Source organism: Chrysemys picta, chromosome 3 (assembly GCF_011386835.1).
Source record: "Chrysemys picta bellii isolate R12L10 chromosome 3, ASM1138683v2, whole genome shotgun sequence".
NCBI lineage: Eukaryota > Metazoa > Chordata > Testudines > Emydidae > Chrysemys > Chrysemys picta.
In genome coordinates this window covers 158,403,004-158,422,183 of record NC_088793.1, presented here as the reverse complement: position 1 = coordinate 158,422,183, position 19,180 = coordinate 158,403,004, and the positions used below count along the sequence as shown (strand labels likewise).

Here is a 19,180-nt window from a genome sequence, read left to right as displayed (position 1 = left end):
CGCCGGGTCGGCTGGGGTATATATTCAGCGCCATGAAGGCGCCACTCTAGGGGGCTCCACAGCCGACCCGCCGGTGTTGCTAGGGTAGAAAATTCTCCGACGATCGTGCACGCGGCGCGCGCACACCTAATGGAATGGATATGAGCAACACATCTCGAAGAACAACAGTTACAACGGTGAGTAACCGTCTTTTTTTACATTTTATGTCTATGTATATTGTGTAGATAGTAGAGTTTTAGTCATAAATTGTAAACCTAGGTCTTTTCATGTGTTTATGGTTGCTTTACATGATAATATTTCACCTGTCCTGTTTATGTAACACTTTAAAAATCAGCAAAAGGGTTATATAAATAAAATATATTATGAAACAAAAGGCAAAAAACTATTCTGTACATAGTTTAGTCCTATTCAGTGTCTACTCGGCGCTTCTTGGCTTGTCTCTTGTATTCATTAAATGGAGCATCTCTTGTCACTGTCCAGCAATAGTCTGCAAGCATTGATGGGCTCCATTTGCCCTGATAGCGTTTCTCCATTGTTGCAATGTCTTGGTGAAATTGCTCGCCGTGCTCGTCGCTCACTGTTCCGCAGTTCGGTGGAAAAAAATCTAGATGAGAGTGCAAAAAATGTATCTTTAGTGACGTGTTGCAACCAAGGCTTTTGTATGCCTTGAGGAGGTTTTCCACCAACAACCTGTAGTTGTCTGCCTTGTTGTTTCCGAGAAAATTTATTGCCACTAACTGGAAGGCTTTCCATGCCATCTTTTCCTTGCCACGCAGTGCATGGTCAAATGCATCATCTCGAAGAAGATCACGAATCTGAGGACCAACAAAGACACCTTCCTTTATCTTAGCTTCACTTAACCTTGGAAATTTTCCACGGAGGTACTTGAAAGCTGCTTGTGTTTTGTCAATGGCCTTGACAAAGTTCTTCATCAGACCCAGCTTGATGTGTAAGGGTGGTAACAAAATCTTCCTTGATTCAACAAGTGGTGGATGCTGAACACTTTTCCTCCCAGACTCCAATGACTGTCGGAGTGGCCAATCTTTCTTGATGTAGTGGGAATCTCTTGCACGACTATCCCATTCGCAGAGAAAACAGCAGTACTTTGTGTATCCAGTCTGCAGACCAAGCAAGAGAGCAACAACCTTCAAATCACCACAAAGCTGCCACTGATCTTGGTCATAGTTTATGCACCTCAAAAGTTGTTTCATGTTGTCCTAGGTTTCCTTCATATGGACTGCATGACCAACTGGAATTGATGGCAAAACATTGCCATTATGCATTAAAACAGCTTTAAGACTCGTCCTTGATGAATCAATGAACAGTCTCCACTCATCTGGATTGTGAACGATGTTGAGGGCTGCCATCACACCATCGATGTTGTTGCAGGCTACAAGCTCACCTTCCATGAAGAAGAATGGGACAAGATCCTTTTGACGGTCACGGAACATGGAAACCCTAACATCACCTGCCAGGAGATTCCACTGCTGTAGTCTGGAGCCCAACAGCTCTGCCTTACTCTTGGGTAGTTCCAAATCCCTGACAAGGTCATTCAGCTCACCTTGTGTTATGAGGTGTGGTTCAGAGGAGGAGGAGGATGGGAGAAAATGTGGGTCCTGTGACATTGATGGTTCAGGACCAGAAGTTTCATCCTCTTCCTCTTTCTCATCTGACTCAAGTGAGAATGATTCTGGTGCATCAGGAACCAGCAGTCCTTCTCCGTGAGGTACTGGGCGTATAGCTGATGGAATGTTTGGATAATGCACAGTCCACTTTTTCTTCTTTGACACACCTTTCCCAACTGGAGGCACCATGCAGAAGTAACAATTGCTGGTATGATCTGTTGGCTCTGCAAAAGGCGCAGATTTCCTTTTCCTGTTTAACCACTGGTGAAGATTTGTTGCACAAGTGTTGCAGCATATGTGTGGGGCCCACCTCTTTTCCTGATCTCCAATTTTGCAGCCAAAATAAAGGTGATAGGCTTTCTTAACCATAGTGGTTATACTGCGCTTTTGTGATGCAAAAGTCACTTCACCACAAACATAGCAGAAGTTATCTGCACTGTTCACACAAGTATGAGGCATCTCTGCTCACTTTGGCTAAACAGAAATGTGTCCCTTTGCAAAATCAAACACTGACAAATAAGAGAGCACGACACTGTATGATTTCTAGAGCCGATATGGGGCAATTTGTTCAGCAGAGTGATGTAAGCTTTGTTATGATTGCATCATCTGTGACTTCTAGGAATAACATGATGCAATTCATATCATGTATGACGCAATACCAGCTTCAGATTGCATCATTCATTGTTTTGCCTAAAAAGCAAGTACTGTCCAAACCCAGTCATAGATTTATTCATAGATCCAGTCAAAGATGTATTTTAGTCATTTCTGGTTTAAATTGAGATCCCTTCCCTTTATAACTCACTTATCCTCCGCCATTCCCAAATCAAGGGTCGTATATACTGATCCAATAGCATATCTTGAAAACTAGAGCCAATCAACAATTTTAAGCACCATTTTCGTTCTCAGTGACCCAGAATTAGTAAAGTTTGACTACATTTATTTCAGAAACATTTTGGCTGTAGAGCAGTGTAGCCTTAGCTTGGCTAAGACCACCCTTGTTCTCAGACCTACACAGACTCTCAGTTAAGCCACCTCTAACACTTCCTCCAGACAGGGACATATACTGTCTTTTCCCTACAGACAAATCCTTCCCAAGTCCTAAAGTCGTTACCTGACAGCTTGGCTGTTGAATGGCTGGACTATACTGCAAAGTATACTGCAAAGGGGTGGGGCTTTTTTGTTTTTTAACTGTCCAGAAGATTCTTTTGAACAGCAGGAAACTATTTACCAGGAATACTTACCTGTGTAAATGGAAACATTTCTTGGGTTGAGCAGAGGTTCATAACTTCCTCCCTTCAGGAGAAAAAAAAATCCTATATCATCAGCTTCATTGTAAGGAATTGGAACTGTCTATTAACGCTCTAAAAGTACATTTAGCTACTATCTCAGCTATACATCCTCCTGTCCCATGACGACTAGTGTTCTCTAATCCTATAGTGGTTATGTTTTTAAAAGGGATAGCAGAATCTATTTCCTCATCAAACAGATCGTTCCCCCTGGGGACCTGAATCTGGCATTACTAGCTCTAATGGGACCTCCATTCGAGGCTCTTTTGCCCACCTTTCAGCAAAAGTTTCTTTCTTGGTGGCTATTACTTCTGCAAGGAGAGTCAGTGAACTGCAGGCTCTGATGGTGAGGCCCCTGTACACTATATTCTTTAAAGACAAAGTGTTCATGAGGTTCCATCCAAAAAGTATTCCAAAGGTGGTGTCTAGTATCCGAGTTAACCAGACTGTCCGTTTATCTATCTTTTCCCCTAATCCACTATCAAGGCTCCTTCCCCACTCTGAACTTTAGGATACAGATGTGGGGGCCTGCATGAAAACTTCTAAGCTTAACTACCAGCTTAGATCTGGTCCGCTGCCACCACTCCAATGTGCTAATTCCCTTCCCTGGGTAGCATTGAGAGACTTTTCACCAATTCCCTGGTGAATACAGATCCAAACCCCTGGGATCTTAAAACAAGGAGAAATTAACCGTCCCCCCTCCTTCCTCCCACCAACTCCTGGTGGATCAAGATCCAACCCCCTTGGATCTAAAAACAAGGAAAAATCAATCAGGTTATTAAAAAAGGCTTTTAATTAAAGAAAAAGGTCAACATCATCTCTGTAAAATCAGGATGGAAAATAACTTTACAGGGTAATCAAACTTAAAGAGCCCAGAGGACCCCCCTCTAGCCTTAGGTTCAAAGTTACAGCAAACAGAGATAAACACTCTAGCAAAAGGTACATTTACAAGTTGAGAAAACAAAGATAAAACTAACATGCCTTGCCTGGCTGTTTACTTACAAGTTTGAAATAGGAGAGACTTGTTCAGAAAGATTTGGAGAGCCTGGATTGATGTCTGGACCCTCTCAGTCCCAAGAGCCAACAACCACCAAAACAAAGAGCACAAACAAAAGCCCTCCCCCGACCAAGATTTGAAAGTATCTTGTCCCCTTATTGGTCCTTTGGGTCAGGTGTCATCCAGGTTACCTGAGCTTCTTAACCCTTTACAGGTAAAAGGATTTTGGCGTCTCTGGCCAGGAGGGATTTTATAGTATTGTACACAGGAGGGCTGTTACCCTTCCCTTTATAGTTATGACAGCCACATATACGTAAGGATGTCCTCATATGCAGGATGTCTGTCATGCCCACTCCTTGTATATAGACAGAGCAAAATCCTTTGAGATCATCTCCATGTCTATTTATATTCTGTACAGACAGTATGAAAGAACAGGAGGCTTCAGCTCAGAGATGGTCTCATTGGATAACCTCATGTATAACCACCAATTATGAGATAGCAAACACACCAGCTCCTTCAAAAGTGTCAGCTTATTCCACAAGGGTACCAGCAACTTTCTTTATCTTCTTGAGAGATTTTCCTGCAGAAGACATCCGTAGAGCAGTGACCTGCTCATCGGTGCATACTTTCTCCAAGCACTGTGCTATTACCGTAGCCTCCAGAGCTGACTCGAACTTTGGGAAAGCAGTCCTATAGTCTTTATTCAAATAGAATCCCAACCCCACCACCATTCCGTATTGCTTGGGAGTCACTGAGGAGGAATAGACATTTGCAGGCACTTGAAGAAAAAAATGGTTACTTGAGGTGCATGCACATGTTTATTTCATGATCCAATCTCCTTCTCCTCTGCTTCAGATTCCATTGTGAAGGTACTGAAGAAGGGTTGGGATGGCTCTGCCCTTTATAGGCTGGCCTGGGGCACAAGGGTGCATGTTCCACCCTGACAGGTCTGGCTACACAGAACTCTCCGGCTCCGGGTGCACTGGACACGCTCACAGCTGAGTGGAATAGACACATGCACCACACCTCAAAGAATTTTTTTTTACAATACAGGTAACTTTGTTTCTTTTTGCCTTTATTTGATGAAAAGACAGAGATGATCCCTATTTTTTTTTACAGTTCAAAGTATCAACTACAAAATGTGTACAAAATATATTTATCCAGGTGAAAAACTTACCTCCACATATCAAAATTACATGCATGTCTAATTCTAATCTATGTAAAATAAATCTTCTCTAAGTCTGTGTATTCAAGTTGAGAAGAGATTTTATGGTGAACTTCCTGAGAGGAGGATGATAAAAGTAGTTTATAACCATCTCCTAAAGGCTGAAAAATATCACCTTCCTCCCTCCAAATGTTTTAAATAAATACAAAATAAAATCACCTCTGGAAAGAATAAAAGCTTTATAAAAATCTGTAGAAGAGGTCTGAGAAGAAGTCAAGGGCATCTCCTGGTCTTCATGGCTTTCGGTAACTTGTGGTGCTCCCATGGTGTTAAGGTTGATTCTGCATCATTAAAATCAGTGGAAGTTTTGCAGTTAACTTTGGTGGGTGAAAAATCAGGCAATTAAGCCCTAAACCAAAGCTCATTTGGAGCGGGGGGAGGGGAAGAACATTCTCAGGGACTTCAATTGGCTTTGGACCAGTCCTTAAATGAGGCTGAAAGGAAGGGCTGATGAACCGAGGGACTATAGCAGACATTTTTTGTAAGCAAAATAAATGGAAATTGAGGGCGCAAAGCGACTTGCAGAATTGGTCCCATGGTGATGGCGTGCCATGATTCAATGATTGAACAAAGCACTGAAGCACATGTTTTATTTTAAATGTGCTTAAGTCTGATTGATTAAACATCTTTAAGGCCTTTGTTTATTAGGGATACACTTCAGCATATGCTTAAGTGCTTTGCTGAATTGGGCCCCTCAAGAAGTAGGTACTGGGTTCTTTTTCTCTGTGAAAGTGAAAAAGTTAATCCTTAGGGGCCCATTCATGTTCTATTAAAGTCACAGCTCTCATTGACTGCAAGTAGAATCAAACGTGAAGGAAGGTCAAATGCAAGAGCAAAATATAAAAAGACAAGTAACACTCTTACTTTTTTCAAAACTGTTGAAGGTAAAATACGTGTTCAAACTATACACTTTAATACTGATTGGTCCATTGTAACGGCAAAAGAAGTTTACTGTGGATTTCCAGTGCATTCATTGGGGTGAAGGAGGGGAGTACTTATGTGTTTTTTAAAAAACACTTTTTTTTACTGTGATCATGTTATAGATTTTATGTATAGTGATATTTTAAAAATACATTTAAATTAGAATGTTCTTAGAAAAAAATATAAATTGCATAAATATAAATGAGAATGTATATTCACTGTACAATTGTAACTATTTTTTAGAAAATAAGTGAGGCCTCACGATCTACTGTCAGCAGCATAATACTTACATTTAAACTGTTTGTTTGTTACAGATGATGATAAAGAGACTGAAATTCAAACAGTTGTTTCAGAACCAAGTTGCCATACAAAGATCTGTAAACAACAGAAAGCTGGAACATCTCATAACAAACCTATTAGGGAAAAAGTTTACTCTTATGATAGAACAGGTACGTAAATCTTAGTATCACAGAGACAAATTATTTTTCTCAGTTATGCCATTGAAAACAATGGATTTACTCCAGATGCAAACTGATGTAACCGAGAAATATTTGTCTCAATGTCTTTTTTGGGAACAGCTGTGTACTTTTTGGTTAAAAATTCTGTGGGATAGTTCTAGTTAAGATGGCACTTTACTTCTGAAAGACATATCAGTGGCTTATAACTTTCCCTGCAAATTATCTTTAGGGTTGACATTTTTCACGCTTTGTCTCAGACCAGAAATGAATTTCCGTATAGGGTTAAAAATGTATTTGTTTTTGAGTTCTCAGATGTCAAAAACATTATTCAGATGACTGTCTAGGTTCTTACGTTGGCTTTTAGCATTCTGACCATTCAGGTTTAAAACTTCAGTTATGGCATGTACTGGAGTCTCCATTGCAATGATCTACTTCGGTACTATCTAGATAGATTGAGATTGGATTGGACATCCAGTGTATGGTACTGGCACCTTTTTTGTGGTGCCACCATTCAGCCCAAGGGATGAGCCTTTTTCAGACTCTGATGTCTCAGTGCAGGGCTTCTTTTCTGTCCTCCACTCACTGAGCCAGCATTTGGATGAAGTCTCCTGGGATGCTACCAGGCATTCTAGGATCAGGTGTTCTGAATATCCATGGGGAACCTTTCCTTATCTGCCCCTTTTTAGTGGGCCTTCTGGAATCCTTAGGGGCCCTTTGGAGAGCAGTTTTACAGGTCTCCAACTACCAGGAAAACCCAACAGCCACTGGTACTGCACCATTCTCAGACACTATCTGATCAGCCCCTGGTACCGCAGAATTGCCATCTGGTACCTCATGGTCTTCCTTCGGTACCTTTTACACCCTCACCACAGGGAAACAGTCAAGATCAGCAGGCTCCCCAGGTGGAGGGAACCTTTCCCCATCAGCTAAGTTCTTTTAATCTCCTGATGAAGCAGTGATGTCCCTCTTCCCTCCTCCCCCTATATTGACCACTTTCGTGGCTTTCAAGACCACATGGAATGCCTTGCAGAATCCCTCCAGATTCCATTAGAGGAAGTGTAGGAGACTTAACAGTCTTTGGGGGACATTTTGAATATTGCCCTCTCAATCAGTGAGGCCCTGGTATCACCTGCTTGTAAAGTCTGCAAACACTTGGCACTATTCAGCCCACCTGTAAGTGAGCAGATAAAGAAGTACTATGTCCCTTTTAAGGATATGGAGAATTTTTTTTTGTTGCACTGCACTCCCAATTCTTTGGTTGTGGATGTGGCAAATGAAAGGAATAGACATTAGCATTTGATTCTTTTGCCTTATGAGAAGGAGTCCAAATGGTTAGATCTCCTGGGAAGGAAAAGCTACACCATGTTGTCCTTCCCATTCTTATTGGCAAAGTATGACTACAACACTTACTCTTAAGTTCACTCTCTTTATTTAACATCTGTTACCGAATCAGTGGGAACAGTTTCAGGCTCTCATTTCAGAAAGTCAGCTGATAGCCAAGACCCTTCCTCCAAGTTGCCCTAGATACCATGGATACAGTTTCTAGATCCCTAGCCATGACCCTGGTCAAGCAGAGAGCTTCTGGTCTCCCAAGACAGGTGCAGAATATGTTGAAGACCTTACCTTTAAAGGAACCCAAACTATTCATTTCTGACCCAGATTCCTCCTTCCACTCTCTGAGGGACTTGACAGCTACCTAGCAGTCACTGGGAATTTACGTCCCTGAAACAAAGGTGATTTAGTGGGTCTCATACCTCATTGTGATCTAGGCTGTTCCAATACAACCTCCCACAGGCTTTTCCCAGACCCTTTGACTTTCAGAGAAGGAGATCTAGGCCTCAAAAGAAGGGAACTCAGTTTTCCACAGTAACATCATCTGCACCTCCCTCCAAGAAACAATGTCTCGGTTGAGTGCCTCAAGCTTCCTACCCTTCCAGAACCTGTGCTGAGTGATTCCATCCAACCCCCCCTTTGGGGATTGACTGTCCAGCTTCCTTCTTGTCTGGGAATTACCTCACAGATGGATTTCCAAGGTCATCAGTGTGTGGTATTCCATAAACTTTCACTCTATGCTCCTTCCCCGTCCCTCTTCAGGGACTTCTCACACAAGAACCTCTTGAAACAGGAGGGCCAGTCTATCTTGTCTTGAGGGGCGATCAAGCAGGTTTTCCCTGAGTTTGTTGGAAGAGGCTTTTGTTCCAGCTATTTCCCAGTTTCCAAGAGGCGTAGATAATGGCAACTGATTCTTGATCTGAGAAAGTTGAGCACCTGCATCCTTTCTCAGCACTTCAGGATGGTAACGTTAGCCACTATAATCAATCTCTAGATCTGGGAGATTGGTTTGTCACCCTGGACCTCTAGGATACCTGCTTTCATGTGGTCATCCATCCATGGCACAGATGTTTTCTACGATTCAAAATAGGTTCAAAACACTACTAGTTCTGAGACCTTCCCTTTGGGCTCTCTTCAGAGCATAGGGTCTTTACAAAGCTTCTCTCAGCAGTGGTAGCCCTTTTATGTTAATAGGCCATAGCAGTATTCCCATACCTAGATGATTGGCTCCTCAAGGGTCAATCAGCTGTAGAGGTCTAGCTTGCAACATTCAAGGCTATAGCCCTATTTCAGTCTCTGGGCTTTCACATCAATCAAAAGAGGTCTACGTTGACGCCAATCCGCAGAATAGACTTAGTTGAGTCTCTCTAGACTCACTAGCCACCGGAGCCTAACTCCCCAAATTGAATTCTCCACTGTTCAGTCTAATCTCAATGATACAACACCACCCACAAACAACTGTAAGGTCCTGCCTATAACCCTTGGGGCACATGTTGGCCTCCATGTTTGCCATGCCTTACATGAGACTGCACCTCAGGTGCTTCAGACATGGCTAAAAATCTATGTATACCTCAAACATACATGGTCTCTCCAAACGTATTACGGTACCTCAAAGTTCTGGACTCTCTCAGATGATAGAAGCATCCATTGAAATCTTACTTGTGAACCCCATTCTCTGACCCCATCCTCCATCAAAGATTCTTCAATAGACTCTTCTCTTTTGGGATGGGGAGCTCTCTTCTAAGGGGACACAATCCGGGGCAGTAGTCCACACGAGGTTTTGCTCCATATCAACATTCTGAAGCTGAGAGCAGTGAGATACACTTGCCAACACTTCCTTCACACCATACAGTGCCACTCCGCCAGGGTAATGCTGTACAACAGGCCAGCAATGTGTTGTATCCACTGACTAGGCGGAGCAAGATCCCAGTCCTTATACACAGAGTTGCTAAGGCTGTGGGACTGTGCATTTTCCATCAGACAGAAATTTCAGCAGTCTTCCAGGTCTCCAGAATACCGATGCAAACTCTCTGAGCAGACACTTCCTCAGGATCACAGCATCTGCCAGACCTGGGGTTCCCCAGAAGCAGACCTCTTTTCCACCCTGAGGAATGTGAAATGCTGCCTTTTCTTCTCCAAGAGAGAATATGGACATAACTTGTTGGGAGGTGCCCTGATAATATACTGCCTCCCTGCCCTACTCTATGCTTACCTATCTCTACCTCTCATCCTGAAGACCTTATTCAGACTACAAGAGGAAAGAGTGAGGATCATCCTCATAGCACCATCATAGTCAAGACAAGCGTAGTACTCAAACCTCCTTCACCTCTCTGGCAATGCCTGTCTGACTTCTCAGGAGAGATCTCCTGTCACAGAAGGTAGGGACCCTGATCCATCCCACCTTCTCCCTTGAACCTCACAGCATAGTTCCTAGATGGTTCTCGAGCATGGAGCTAACCTGTTTGGACAGAGTCTAGTCACTTCTCCTATCTAATGGAAACCTAGTACCCACAAAACTTACCTTCAGAAGTGGAAATTCTTCCATTCCTGGTGCTCTTTTTCTTGGGCCTCAGAGTTTCCACTTTCGAAGATCCTGGACTACCTATTGGATTTAAAGAAACATGATCTATCAGTGATCTAGAGTAAAGAACACCTAACCACTGTGTCAGTCTTTCACTCACCTAAGGCTTCTTAGTCTTTCCTCACCCTGCTGCACCTAGATTCCTCAAGGGTTTAGCCAACTTTTCCCCCCTGTACAGAAGCTGATCCCCCAGTGGGACCTCAGTTTGGTTCTTAATGCTCTAAGGAAACCTCCCTTTGAACCAATGTCTATCTGCTCACTCTTCCACCTCTCCCTCAAGACGACATTCCTCATAGCTTTCACCTCAGCTAGATGAATGGGAAAGCTCAGTCCCTTATGGCTGACCCACAATATATCACCTTTTATAAAGACAAAATTTACACTGCATCCTCCTCCTGAATTCCTCTTGAAGGTCTCTTTGGAATACAGTAGAACCTCAGAGTTACGAACATCTTGGAAATGGAGGTTGTTCATAACACTGAAATGTTCATAACTCTGAACAAAATGTTGTTCTTTCAAAAGTTTACAACTGAACATTAACTTGAAACTTTACTGTGCAGAAGAAAAATGCTGCTTTTAAACATCTTAATTTAAATGAAACAAGCACAGAAACAGTTTCCTTACCTTGTCAAATATTTTTTTTTTAATTTTCCCTTTATTTATTTATTTATTTTTTTAGCAGTTTTCATGTAACACAGTACAGTACTGTATTTGCCTTTTGGGGGGTGGGGCATGTCTCTACTGCTGCCTGATTGTGTACTTCCGGTTCCAAATGAGTTGTGTGGTTGATGAGTCAGTTCGTAACTCTGGTGTTCATAACTCTGAGGTTTTACTGTACCGTATTTATCAGGAGATCATCTCCTAGTGTTCTACCCCAAGCTTTATGCCTCCACAGAGGAGACCAACCTGCATATGCTGCATTTTAGAAGGGCCCTTGCTTTCTACCTTGACCGGACTAAAACCTTTGAGGCCTCTCCTAAGCTATTTATATAATTTGGAGGAATTATATAAGAGAAGGAAGGGTCAACCTACTTCCACATAAAGACTATTAAACTGGATTTTTGGGGTACATTTTAAGCTGTTATGAATCTGCTGGGATGCAGCCCCTTCATAGAGTGACAGCACATTCCACTAGAGCTCAGCCTAGCTCTGTAGCTCTACTGAGGGGTGTAGTGAGTTGGTGTGGCTCCCCTCCTGCCCAGCAGATGGAGCCCCCTTACAGACACCCAAGTGGGCGGAGCCACCGCTGCCTGTTCCCGCCCCCTGGAAGTCAAGGGGCGGGACAGGAAGTATAAAAGCCGGCCGCCAGAGCTCAGTGAGGCCCCAGCCACCGTAGGGAGCAGACGTGTGGCCGGGAGCTCGCGGCCGGGAGACCGCCGAGGCCCGTAGCCGTTGCCCTAACTGGCCGGAGCTGCCCCGAGCCCACTACGAGGAGGAGCCACCGGAGCCCGCCCACTCCCGTCGTTGGGAGGAGCTGTTGAAACTCCCCCACACCAACCCCGAAGGCGAGACGCCACCAGGGCCCCTCCGCCCCTGTTGTTACCCAGAGGAGCTGCCCGAGTCCAATTGGCTGGACTTCCCTGAGGAGCTGCCGGACCTGCCACCCAGCCCCGGCTGAGAGGAACCCATGCAGGTGGATTGTACTGGGCACGGCACCACGGATGAGGTAGGCCCTGAGGGGAAACCCGGAAGTAGCCCGGGGGTAGCCAACCCCAGTCAGGCTGTAGCCACATATGAGCTGATGTCAGTGTGTTTCGGTCAGGACACCCCACTGACCCGCAGCGGCAGTGGCCGCTGCTAGGGCCCCGGGCTGGGACGCAGTGGAGTGGGTGGGCCTGCGTCCCCTCCCTGCCACACCCGCTCACGGGTGGCAGGCTTCCCCCAGACTGTCGTATGCTTGCTCAGCCCCTGCCCCAAAGGGCCTGAGCCCCCTAACTGTTGTACTATTGCTCAGCCCCTGCACCAAAGGGCCTGAGCTCCCTAAGCTGTGTGTCACTCAGTCCTGTGCCAAAGGGTAGGAGCGCTGACCCAGCGAACTATACCGCTGCCCCACCGGTAGTGAGTCGGTGTGGCTCCCCTCCTGCCCAGGAGGGTCGAGCCCCGTCACGAACCCTCCACATGTGGTACCAGAAGTGGGGACCGGCGAGTCCCTGCCCCTGTGAGAAGGGGCTGGAAGAGGGAGGGGCCACTGCCCCTCCCCCCCCGTTGTAGTAAGGAGTATGGACATGGAGCGTTTGTTCCAGCTGCTTGCGGAGAGTCAGGAGCGGCAGCAGGCGGCCCAATTGCAGCAGCAGCAGGCCGCTCAACTCGCGCAGCAGCGGGATGCCGCCCATCTCCCGCAACAACAGGAGCAGCATACGGCCCAACTGGCGCAACAGCAGCAGTTGGTGCAGCAATTGGGGAACCAGCTGCAGCAGCTCTTGATCACGCTTCCTCGCCCCACTGTGGGGCCAGCGGGGGAGAACGGGGGGGTGTCGCGTTCAGTTGCTCCCCTTTGCCTGACCAAGATGGGCCCGGACGATGACCCCGAGGCCTTCTTGATCACCTTTGAGCACATGGCACTCGTCGCCGGGTGGGCCCGAGACCAGTGGGCTACCCTTTTAGCCCTGTATCTGACCGGGATGGCTCAGGTGGCCTACTGCAGACTGGCAACAGAGGAAGCTCGCGACTATGACCGAGTGAAAGCTGCGATACTAGACGCGCTGGACGTCAGCCCCGAGACCTTCAGACAACGGTTCCGGGGCCAGACTTACCCCCCCCCCCCCCCCCGGGGCTAGATCGCGGCTGGTGGCCCAGACACTAAAGGAGGCATGCCAACGGTGGTTACAACCTGACACCAGACAGCGGAGGAAGTGACCAAACAGGTCATCCTGGAACAGTTCATCCACACCCTGCCCTCCCGAGGGCGGGCCTGGGTGCTCCGCCACCGGCCGGCGACGCTGTCCGCGGCTGTGTCGCTGATGGAGGACTTCCTCGCCGCCGAAAATGCGATGGGCCCCATCTTTTGGCTCCCCAACGCTGGGTCCGAACCAGCCCGCGGTGAGAAGAACAACACCCCGAGGGGGTCTCGGCACCCAGTCCCCAGAACCGACCCCCATACGGAGCCCCGGGCCCGGCGCATAGAGTCAGCCCCCAGGATGAGGCCAATGCCCTCTGGCCAGGGGCCCCCAAGGGCCCGGCGGAGCCCCCCCCCGGAGCCCGAGCCGAGTGGGCCCCTGGGGTAGGCGGCCTGAACTCGGTCTCTGTTTTAGCTGCGGGAAGATGGGACACCTCCAGCGGGACTGTCCCGACATGGACTGCAGTTACGGACAAGTGTGGGCGGGACACAATCGGGCCCGACCATCCCTGAACCCCAAGCTAACAGTCCCCATGGCCGTTGGGGGTTGGGTAACTCAGGCCTTGATCGACTCGGGCTGTGGCCAAATGCTGGTCCGTCAGGAGCTGGTACCTCAGACCGATACCCGCTTGGGGGTGATCCATCTGCAGTGTATCCACGGGGACGTCCGACCGTATCCGAGCACCCAGGTTCCCCTAACGATCGCGGGTGTCACCTGGAATCTGGTGGTCGGCGTAGCTCCCCACCTAGCGTATCCCATGGTCTTGGGTCGGGACTGGCCCGCTTTCGAGGAAGTCCTCCGACCCACGCTGGCTTTGGAAACAGACCACCAGGGGTCCTCACCCGAGACCACCGCCCAGGACGAGGCAACTGAGGCGGACGTCCCAGATGAGGCGGTGCTGCAGCCGGGGCCCACCCTTAAACTCCGCCTCGACACTGACTTCTGTCGAGACCAACGAGCAGATCCTACCCTCAGCCGCTTTTATGAGCAGCTCGCGGCGGTGGATGGGAGCGTCGCGGATCCCTAGCAAGCCACCCAATGGCCCCACTTCGAGCTGCGCAGGGACCGGCTCTACCAAGTGGACTGCAACCCCCGCACCCGGGAGCCACAGACGCAACTGATGGTGCCCCTCTGCAATCGGCGAGCCGTAATGAAACTCGCCCATGATGTGCCGGCTGCTGGGCACCTGGGGCAAGAGAAGACCCTCGCCCGGATCCTAGCGCGCTTCTTCTGGCCGGGAGTCTACCAGGATGTGAAGAAGTATTGCACCTCCTGCCTGGAATGTCAGTTAGTGGCTCCTCCCGGGGTACCCAAGGCGCCCCTGGTCCCCATGCCTTTGATGGAGATACCGTTCGAGCGGGTCGCCATGGACCTCGTGGGCCCGCTCCCAAAAAGCGCTGCTGGGTTTCGGTACATTTTGGTACTCGTGGACTACGCCTTCCGATTTCCGGAGGCCGTCCCTTTGTGGAGCATTACCGCCCGGACTATCGCGGGTGAACTGGTGAAGATCTTCGTGCGGGTAGGGCTGTCTAAGGAAATCTTAACCGATCAGGGGACTAACTTCACCTCCCGGTTGTTACGCCAGGTCTGTACACTCTTAGGAGTCAAACAACTCCGCACCTCAGTTTACCACCTGCAGACGGACGGGTTAGTGGAACGGTTTAATCGGATGCTTAAGGGAATGTTGCAGAAATTCCCCGTAGACGAGCTCCGCCACTGGGATCAGTTCCTTCCGCCCCTGCTGTTAGCTATCCGGGAGGTTCCTCAAGCGTCAACGAAGTTTTCTCCGTTCGAACTATTATATGGATGCAGGCCGCCGGGCCTCTTGGATCTAATGCGAAAGACCTGGGAACAGTCGGCCTCCCCAGCCCAGGGCCTCTTAAAATACGTCCTACAATTGCAGGCGTACCTTACCCAGGCGGGAGCCCTGGCGCGCGAGCATTTAAGGACGGTGCAGGAACGACAGGAGTGGGCCTATAACCAGGAGGCTCAAGTGCGGGAGTTTCAGCCCGGGGATCGAGTCCTACTCCTCCTGCCATCAAGCGAATCAAAGCTGTTAGCCCGCTGGCAGGGGCCTTATGAAGTAGTACGCAGAGTGGGTCCGGTCACCTACAAGGTTAGGCAACCGGATAAACGCAAGGGAACCCAACGCTACTAGGTGAACCTGTTGAAGCTGTGGTGTGGCCGGGAGGGCCTCATGATTAACCCTTGGCCGCCCGAGCCGGAGCTGGGACCCCGGGTACCCCCGAAAGAGGACCCCCCAGCACCCCTCCTAGGTGAGTCGCTCACAGAGGAACAACATAAACAGGTGAACTGTCTCCTGCAGGCCTTCCGGAAGACTTTCACGGCGGTACCGGGCTATACAATCCTGGTCTGGCATTGGCTCCAGACCGAGCCTGGGAAAGTTGTTTGGGAAACAACCCGGCCCCTGCCCTCCTGGATGCGGGAAGAGGTCGAAGAGGAGGTGCGAGCCATGCTGGCTTTGGGCATCATTGAGCCGTCCTGGAGTGAGTGGCGCAGCCCGGTGGTCCTGGTGCCCAAGCCAGACGGCACCCGCCGTTTCTGCATAGATTTTCAGAAGGTGAACGCCATCTCCTGCTTCGACGCCTACCTGATGCCCCGCATAGATGAATTACTGGGCCGCCTGGGAGAGGCCCAGTTTATCACCACCCTCGACCTTAGCAAGGGCTACTGGCAAATTCCACTCGATGAGACCTCGAAGGAGAAGACCGCTTTTGCCGCCCTGACTGGGCTATATCAATTTACCTGGATGCCTTTCAGTCTCCATGGGGCCCCCGTGACCTTCCAGCGGCTGCTGGATCACCTGCTACAGTCCCATCACGAATATGCCGCCATTTACCTGGTCGACGTTGTCATTTATAGCCGCTGCTGGGATGACCATCTGATCCGGGTCACATCGGTCCTAAGGTCCCTGCGGCAGGCGGGTCTGATGGCCAACCCCAAGAAATGCCGTATTGCCTTGCAGGAAACTACCTACCTCGGCTATACGTTTGGGGGCGGGCACGTAAAACCCCTTGTGGGAAAAGTCCAAGCCCTCATGGACTGTCCCACCCCGACAACGAAACGACACGTGCGGCAGTTCCTGGGCCTCGTTGGATATCATCGACGATTCGTCCCCCAATTCGCGTCCATAGCAGTGCCCCTAACTGGGCTACTGAGTAAGGATAGCCCCCGGCAGGTGCAGTGGTCCCCAGAGTGCGAGACCGCCTTCCGGACACTTAAAAGGTGTCTCTGTTAGGAGCCGGTTTTGTACAGCCCGGACTTCAATCGGCCGTTCATCCTTCAGACAGACTCCTCCGAGGTGGGATTAGGGGCGGTCTTGTCCCAAGAGGTGGATGGGAAAGACCATCCTGTGCTGTACCTCAGCCGGAAGCTATTTCCCTGAGAAAAGAACTACGTGGTCATAGAAAAGGAGGCCCTCGCCGTGAAATGGGCCTGCGATGCCTTCCGTTTTTACCTTCTTGGAGCACCATTCACACTGGTCACGGACCACGCCCCCCTCCGCTGGCTGATGCGCATGAAGGACAACAACACCCGCATCATGCGCTGGTACTTGGCCTTGGAGCCCTATGCATTCACTGTTCAGCATCGGGCTGGCAAGGACCATGCCAACGTGGACTTCCTATCCTGCATTGGGGAAATGGAAGGGCCTGGCCCCGATGAGCGGGAGCCAGTCTTGGGGAGGGGGGGAGGTGTGTAGTGAGTCGGTGTGGCTCCCCTCCTGCCCAGCAGAAGGAGCCCCCTTACAGACACCCAAGTGGGCGGAGCCACTGCCGCCTGTTCTCGTCCCCCGGAAGTCAAGGGGTAGGACAGGAAGTATAAAAGCCGGCCGCCAGAGCTCAGTGAGGCCCCAGCCGCCACAGGGAGCAGACGTGTGGCTGGGAGCTCGTGGCTGGGAGACCGCCGAGGCCCGTAGCCGTTGCCCTAACTGGCCGGAGCTGCCCCGAGCCCACTACGAGGAGGAGCCACTGGAGCCCGCCCGTTCCCGTCGTTGGGAGGAGCTGTTGGAACTCCCCCACACCATCCCCAAAGGCGAGATGCCCCTCCGCCCCTGTTGTTACCCAGAGGAGCTGCCCGAGTCCAATTGGCCGGACTTCCCTGAGGAGCTGCCGGACCTGCCACCCAGCCCCGGCCGAGAGGAACCCATGCTAGTGGATTGGACTGGGCCCGGCGCCACGGATGAGGTAGGCCCTGAGGGGAAACCCGGAAGTAGCCCGGGGGTAGCTGACCCTGGTCAGGCTGTAGCCACGTATGAGCTGATGTCAGTGTGTTTCGGTCAGGACACCCCACTGACCCGCAGCGGCAGTGGCCGCTGCTAGGGCCCCGGGCTGGGACGCAGTGGAGTGGATGGGCCTGCGTCCCCCTGTGCCACCCCCGCTCATGGGTGGCAGGCTTCCCCCTGACTGTTGTACTGTTGCTCAGCCCCTGCCCCAAAGGGCCTGAGCTCCCTAACTGTTGTACTGTTGCTCAGCCCCTGCACCAAAGGGTAGGAGCGCTGACCCAGCGAACTATACTGCTGCCCCACTGATAGTGGGTCGGTGTGGCTCCCTTCCTGCCCAGGAGGGTCGAGCCCCGGCACGAACCCTCCACAGGGGGTTCGTATAACAGAAATTTGTAGGACTTCAACTTAGTCTTCTATGTGTACCTTTGCCAAACATTACACCATCTTACCTGCATCCAGCGGTGATACTACCTTTAGAGGAGAGAGTCCTCTGAACTGTCTTGGACTTATCCCCTCAGCATCCACCTTCTCGTTGAGTTACTTTTTGGGAGTACCCACAGGGTCATATACTTGAAGGAGGAGGAGAGGTTACTTACCTCATAGTAACTTGAGATGTTTTATCCCTATGGGTGCTACACCTCCTGTACTCCTTCCCTTTGGGTATGGAGGCTCTGTTTTGTAGTCAAGAAAGAACTGAATGGCAGTGGGTCTGCGCCTCCTTATATGTCCTGGTTTGAAGGTGTTAGGTGCTGCTCTGCACAAGCCTCTGGAGCTGCTTTTCATTCTCTGGTCAAGAGCGCACATCCTATGGTAAAAACAACAAGGAGTCTCTATGGTAGACCAGGAATGCATTGGACAATATCATAGTTGCTCATGAAACCAGGCCTGAATTCTAGTTGGACAGGGCAAATGTACCTTAGGGACAAAACATCTCAAAGAACTCAACTTATTGTAAGTAACTTCTCCTTCCTAAGGACCTTGTAATTAAGAGCAGGTCACTCAGAGGTAGTGTGCACTGAGACTGACTTCTCCAGACAGGAGGTGGGAGACACTTATCTCCCTGATTGATCATTGTGTATTGCATATTTTACAAAATAAGTCTCTTTGCATATTGAGTCAAACGTTGATGAATAGAGTGAGTGAGTGCTGCAGGGAAAAAAAATCCAGGGTTAACCTGTTTGAGTAAAGCCAGTGAACTTTTGGGGGTATAACTGAGGATATGGAGGTACACCAGACACCCCTAAATCTGTGAAGACAAGGTGCCAGCCGGCTTGATATTCCAAAAGGGTCTCAGCCATCATTGTTGAAAATGCTGGGAAAAGGAGTTGGGGTAAGCTATCCTGTAGGAGATGGGAATGTCTTGTGTGTTATGATTTTGTTTCATATGTAACCATTTGTTTCCAATATTCTTTCTTACTGTCACTTGAATATCTGTTCTTTGATAAATTTATTCCTGTTTTCACTATAAATATATCTAAGTGTTTGCTTGTCAAGCAGAGGGGTGATCCAGAGGTAGAACTCGTAAGCTGGTGTGCTATTCCTTTGGGAGTAGAGAATCTGTGGTTTCTGTGAGTGTTCAATTGATCATGGGCGGGGCACTTAATAGGCACACACCTACCCCTAAGCCTTCCAAATGTTCCTATCACCTGTCTGCTAAGGGACAGTGGAGTCCACG

The 19,180-nt window shown here is 49.1% G+C and overlaps 1 protein-coding gene across 1 annotated transcript in view; it reads left to right on the top strand.

Moving 5' to 3' along the window:
• Positions 1-19,180, top strand: part of DNAH14 (dynein axonemal heavy chain 14) — a 530,612-nt gene that overhangs the window by 28,444 nt on the left and 482,988 nt on the right. The window contains 1 exon segment of the mRNA XM_065589985.1: positions 6,369-6,503. Within this exon segment, the coding sequence (XP_065446057.1) occupies positions 6,369-6,503 (135 nt within the window).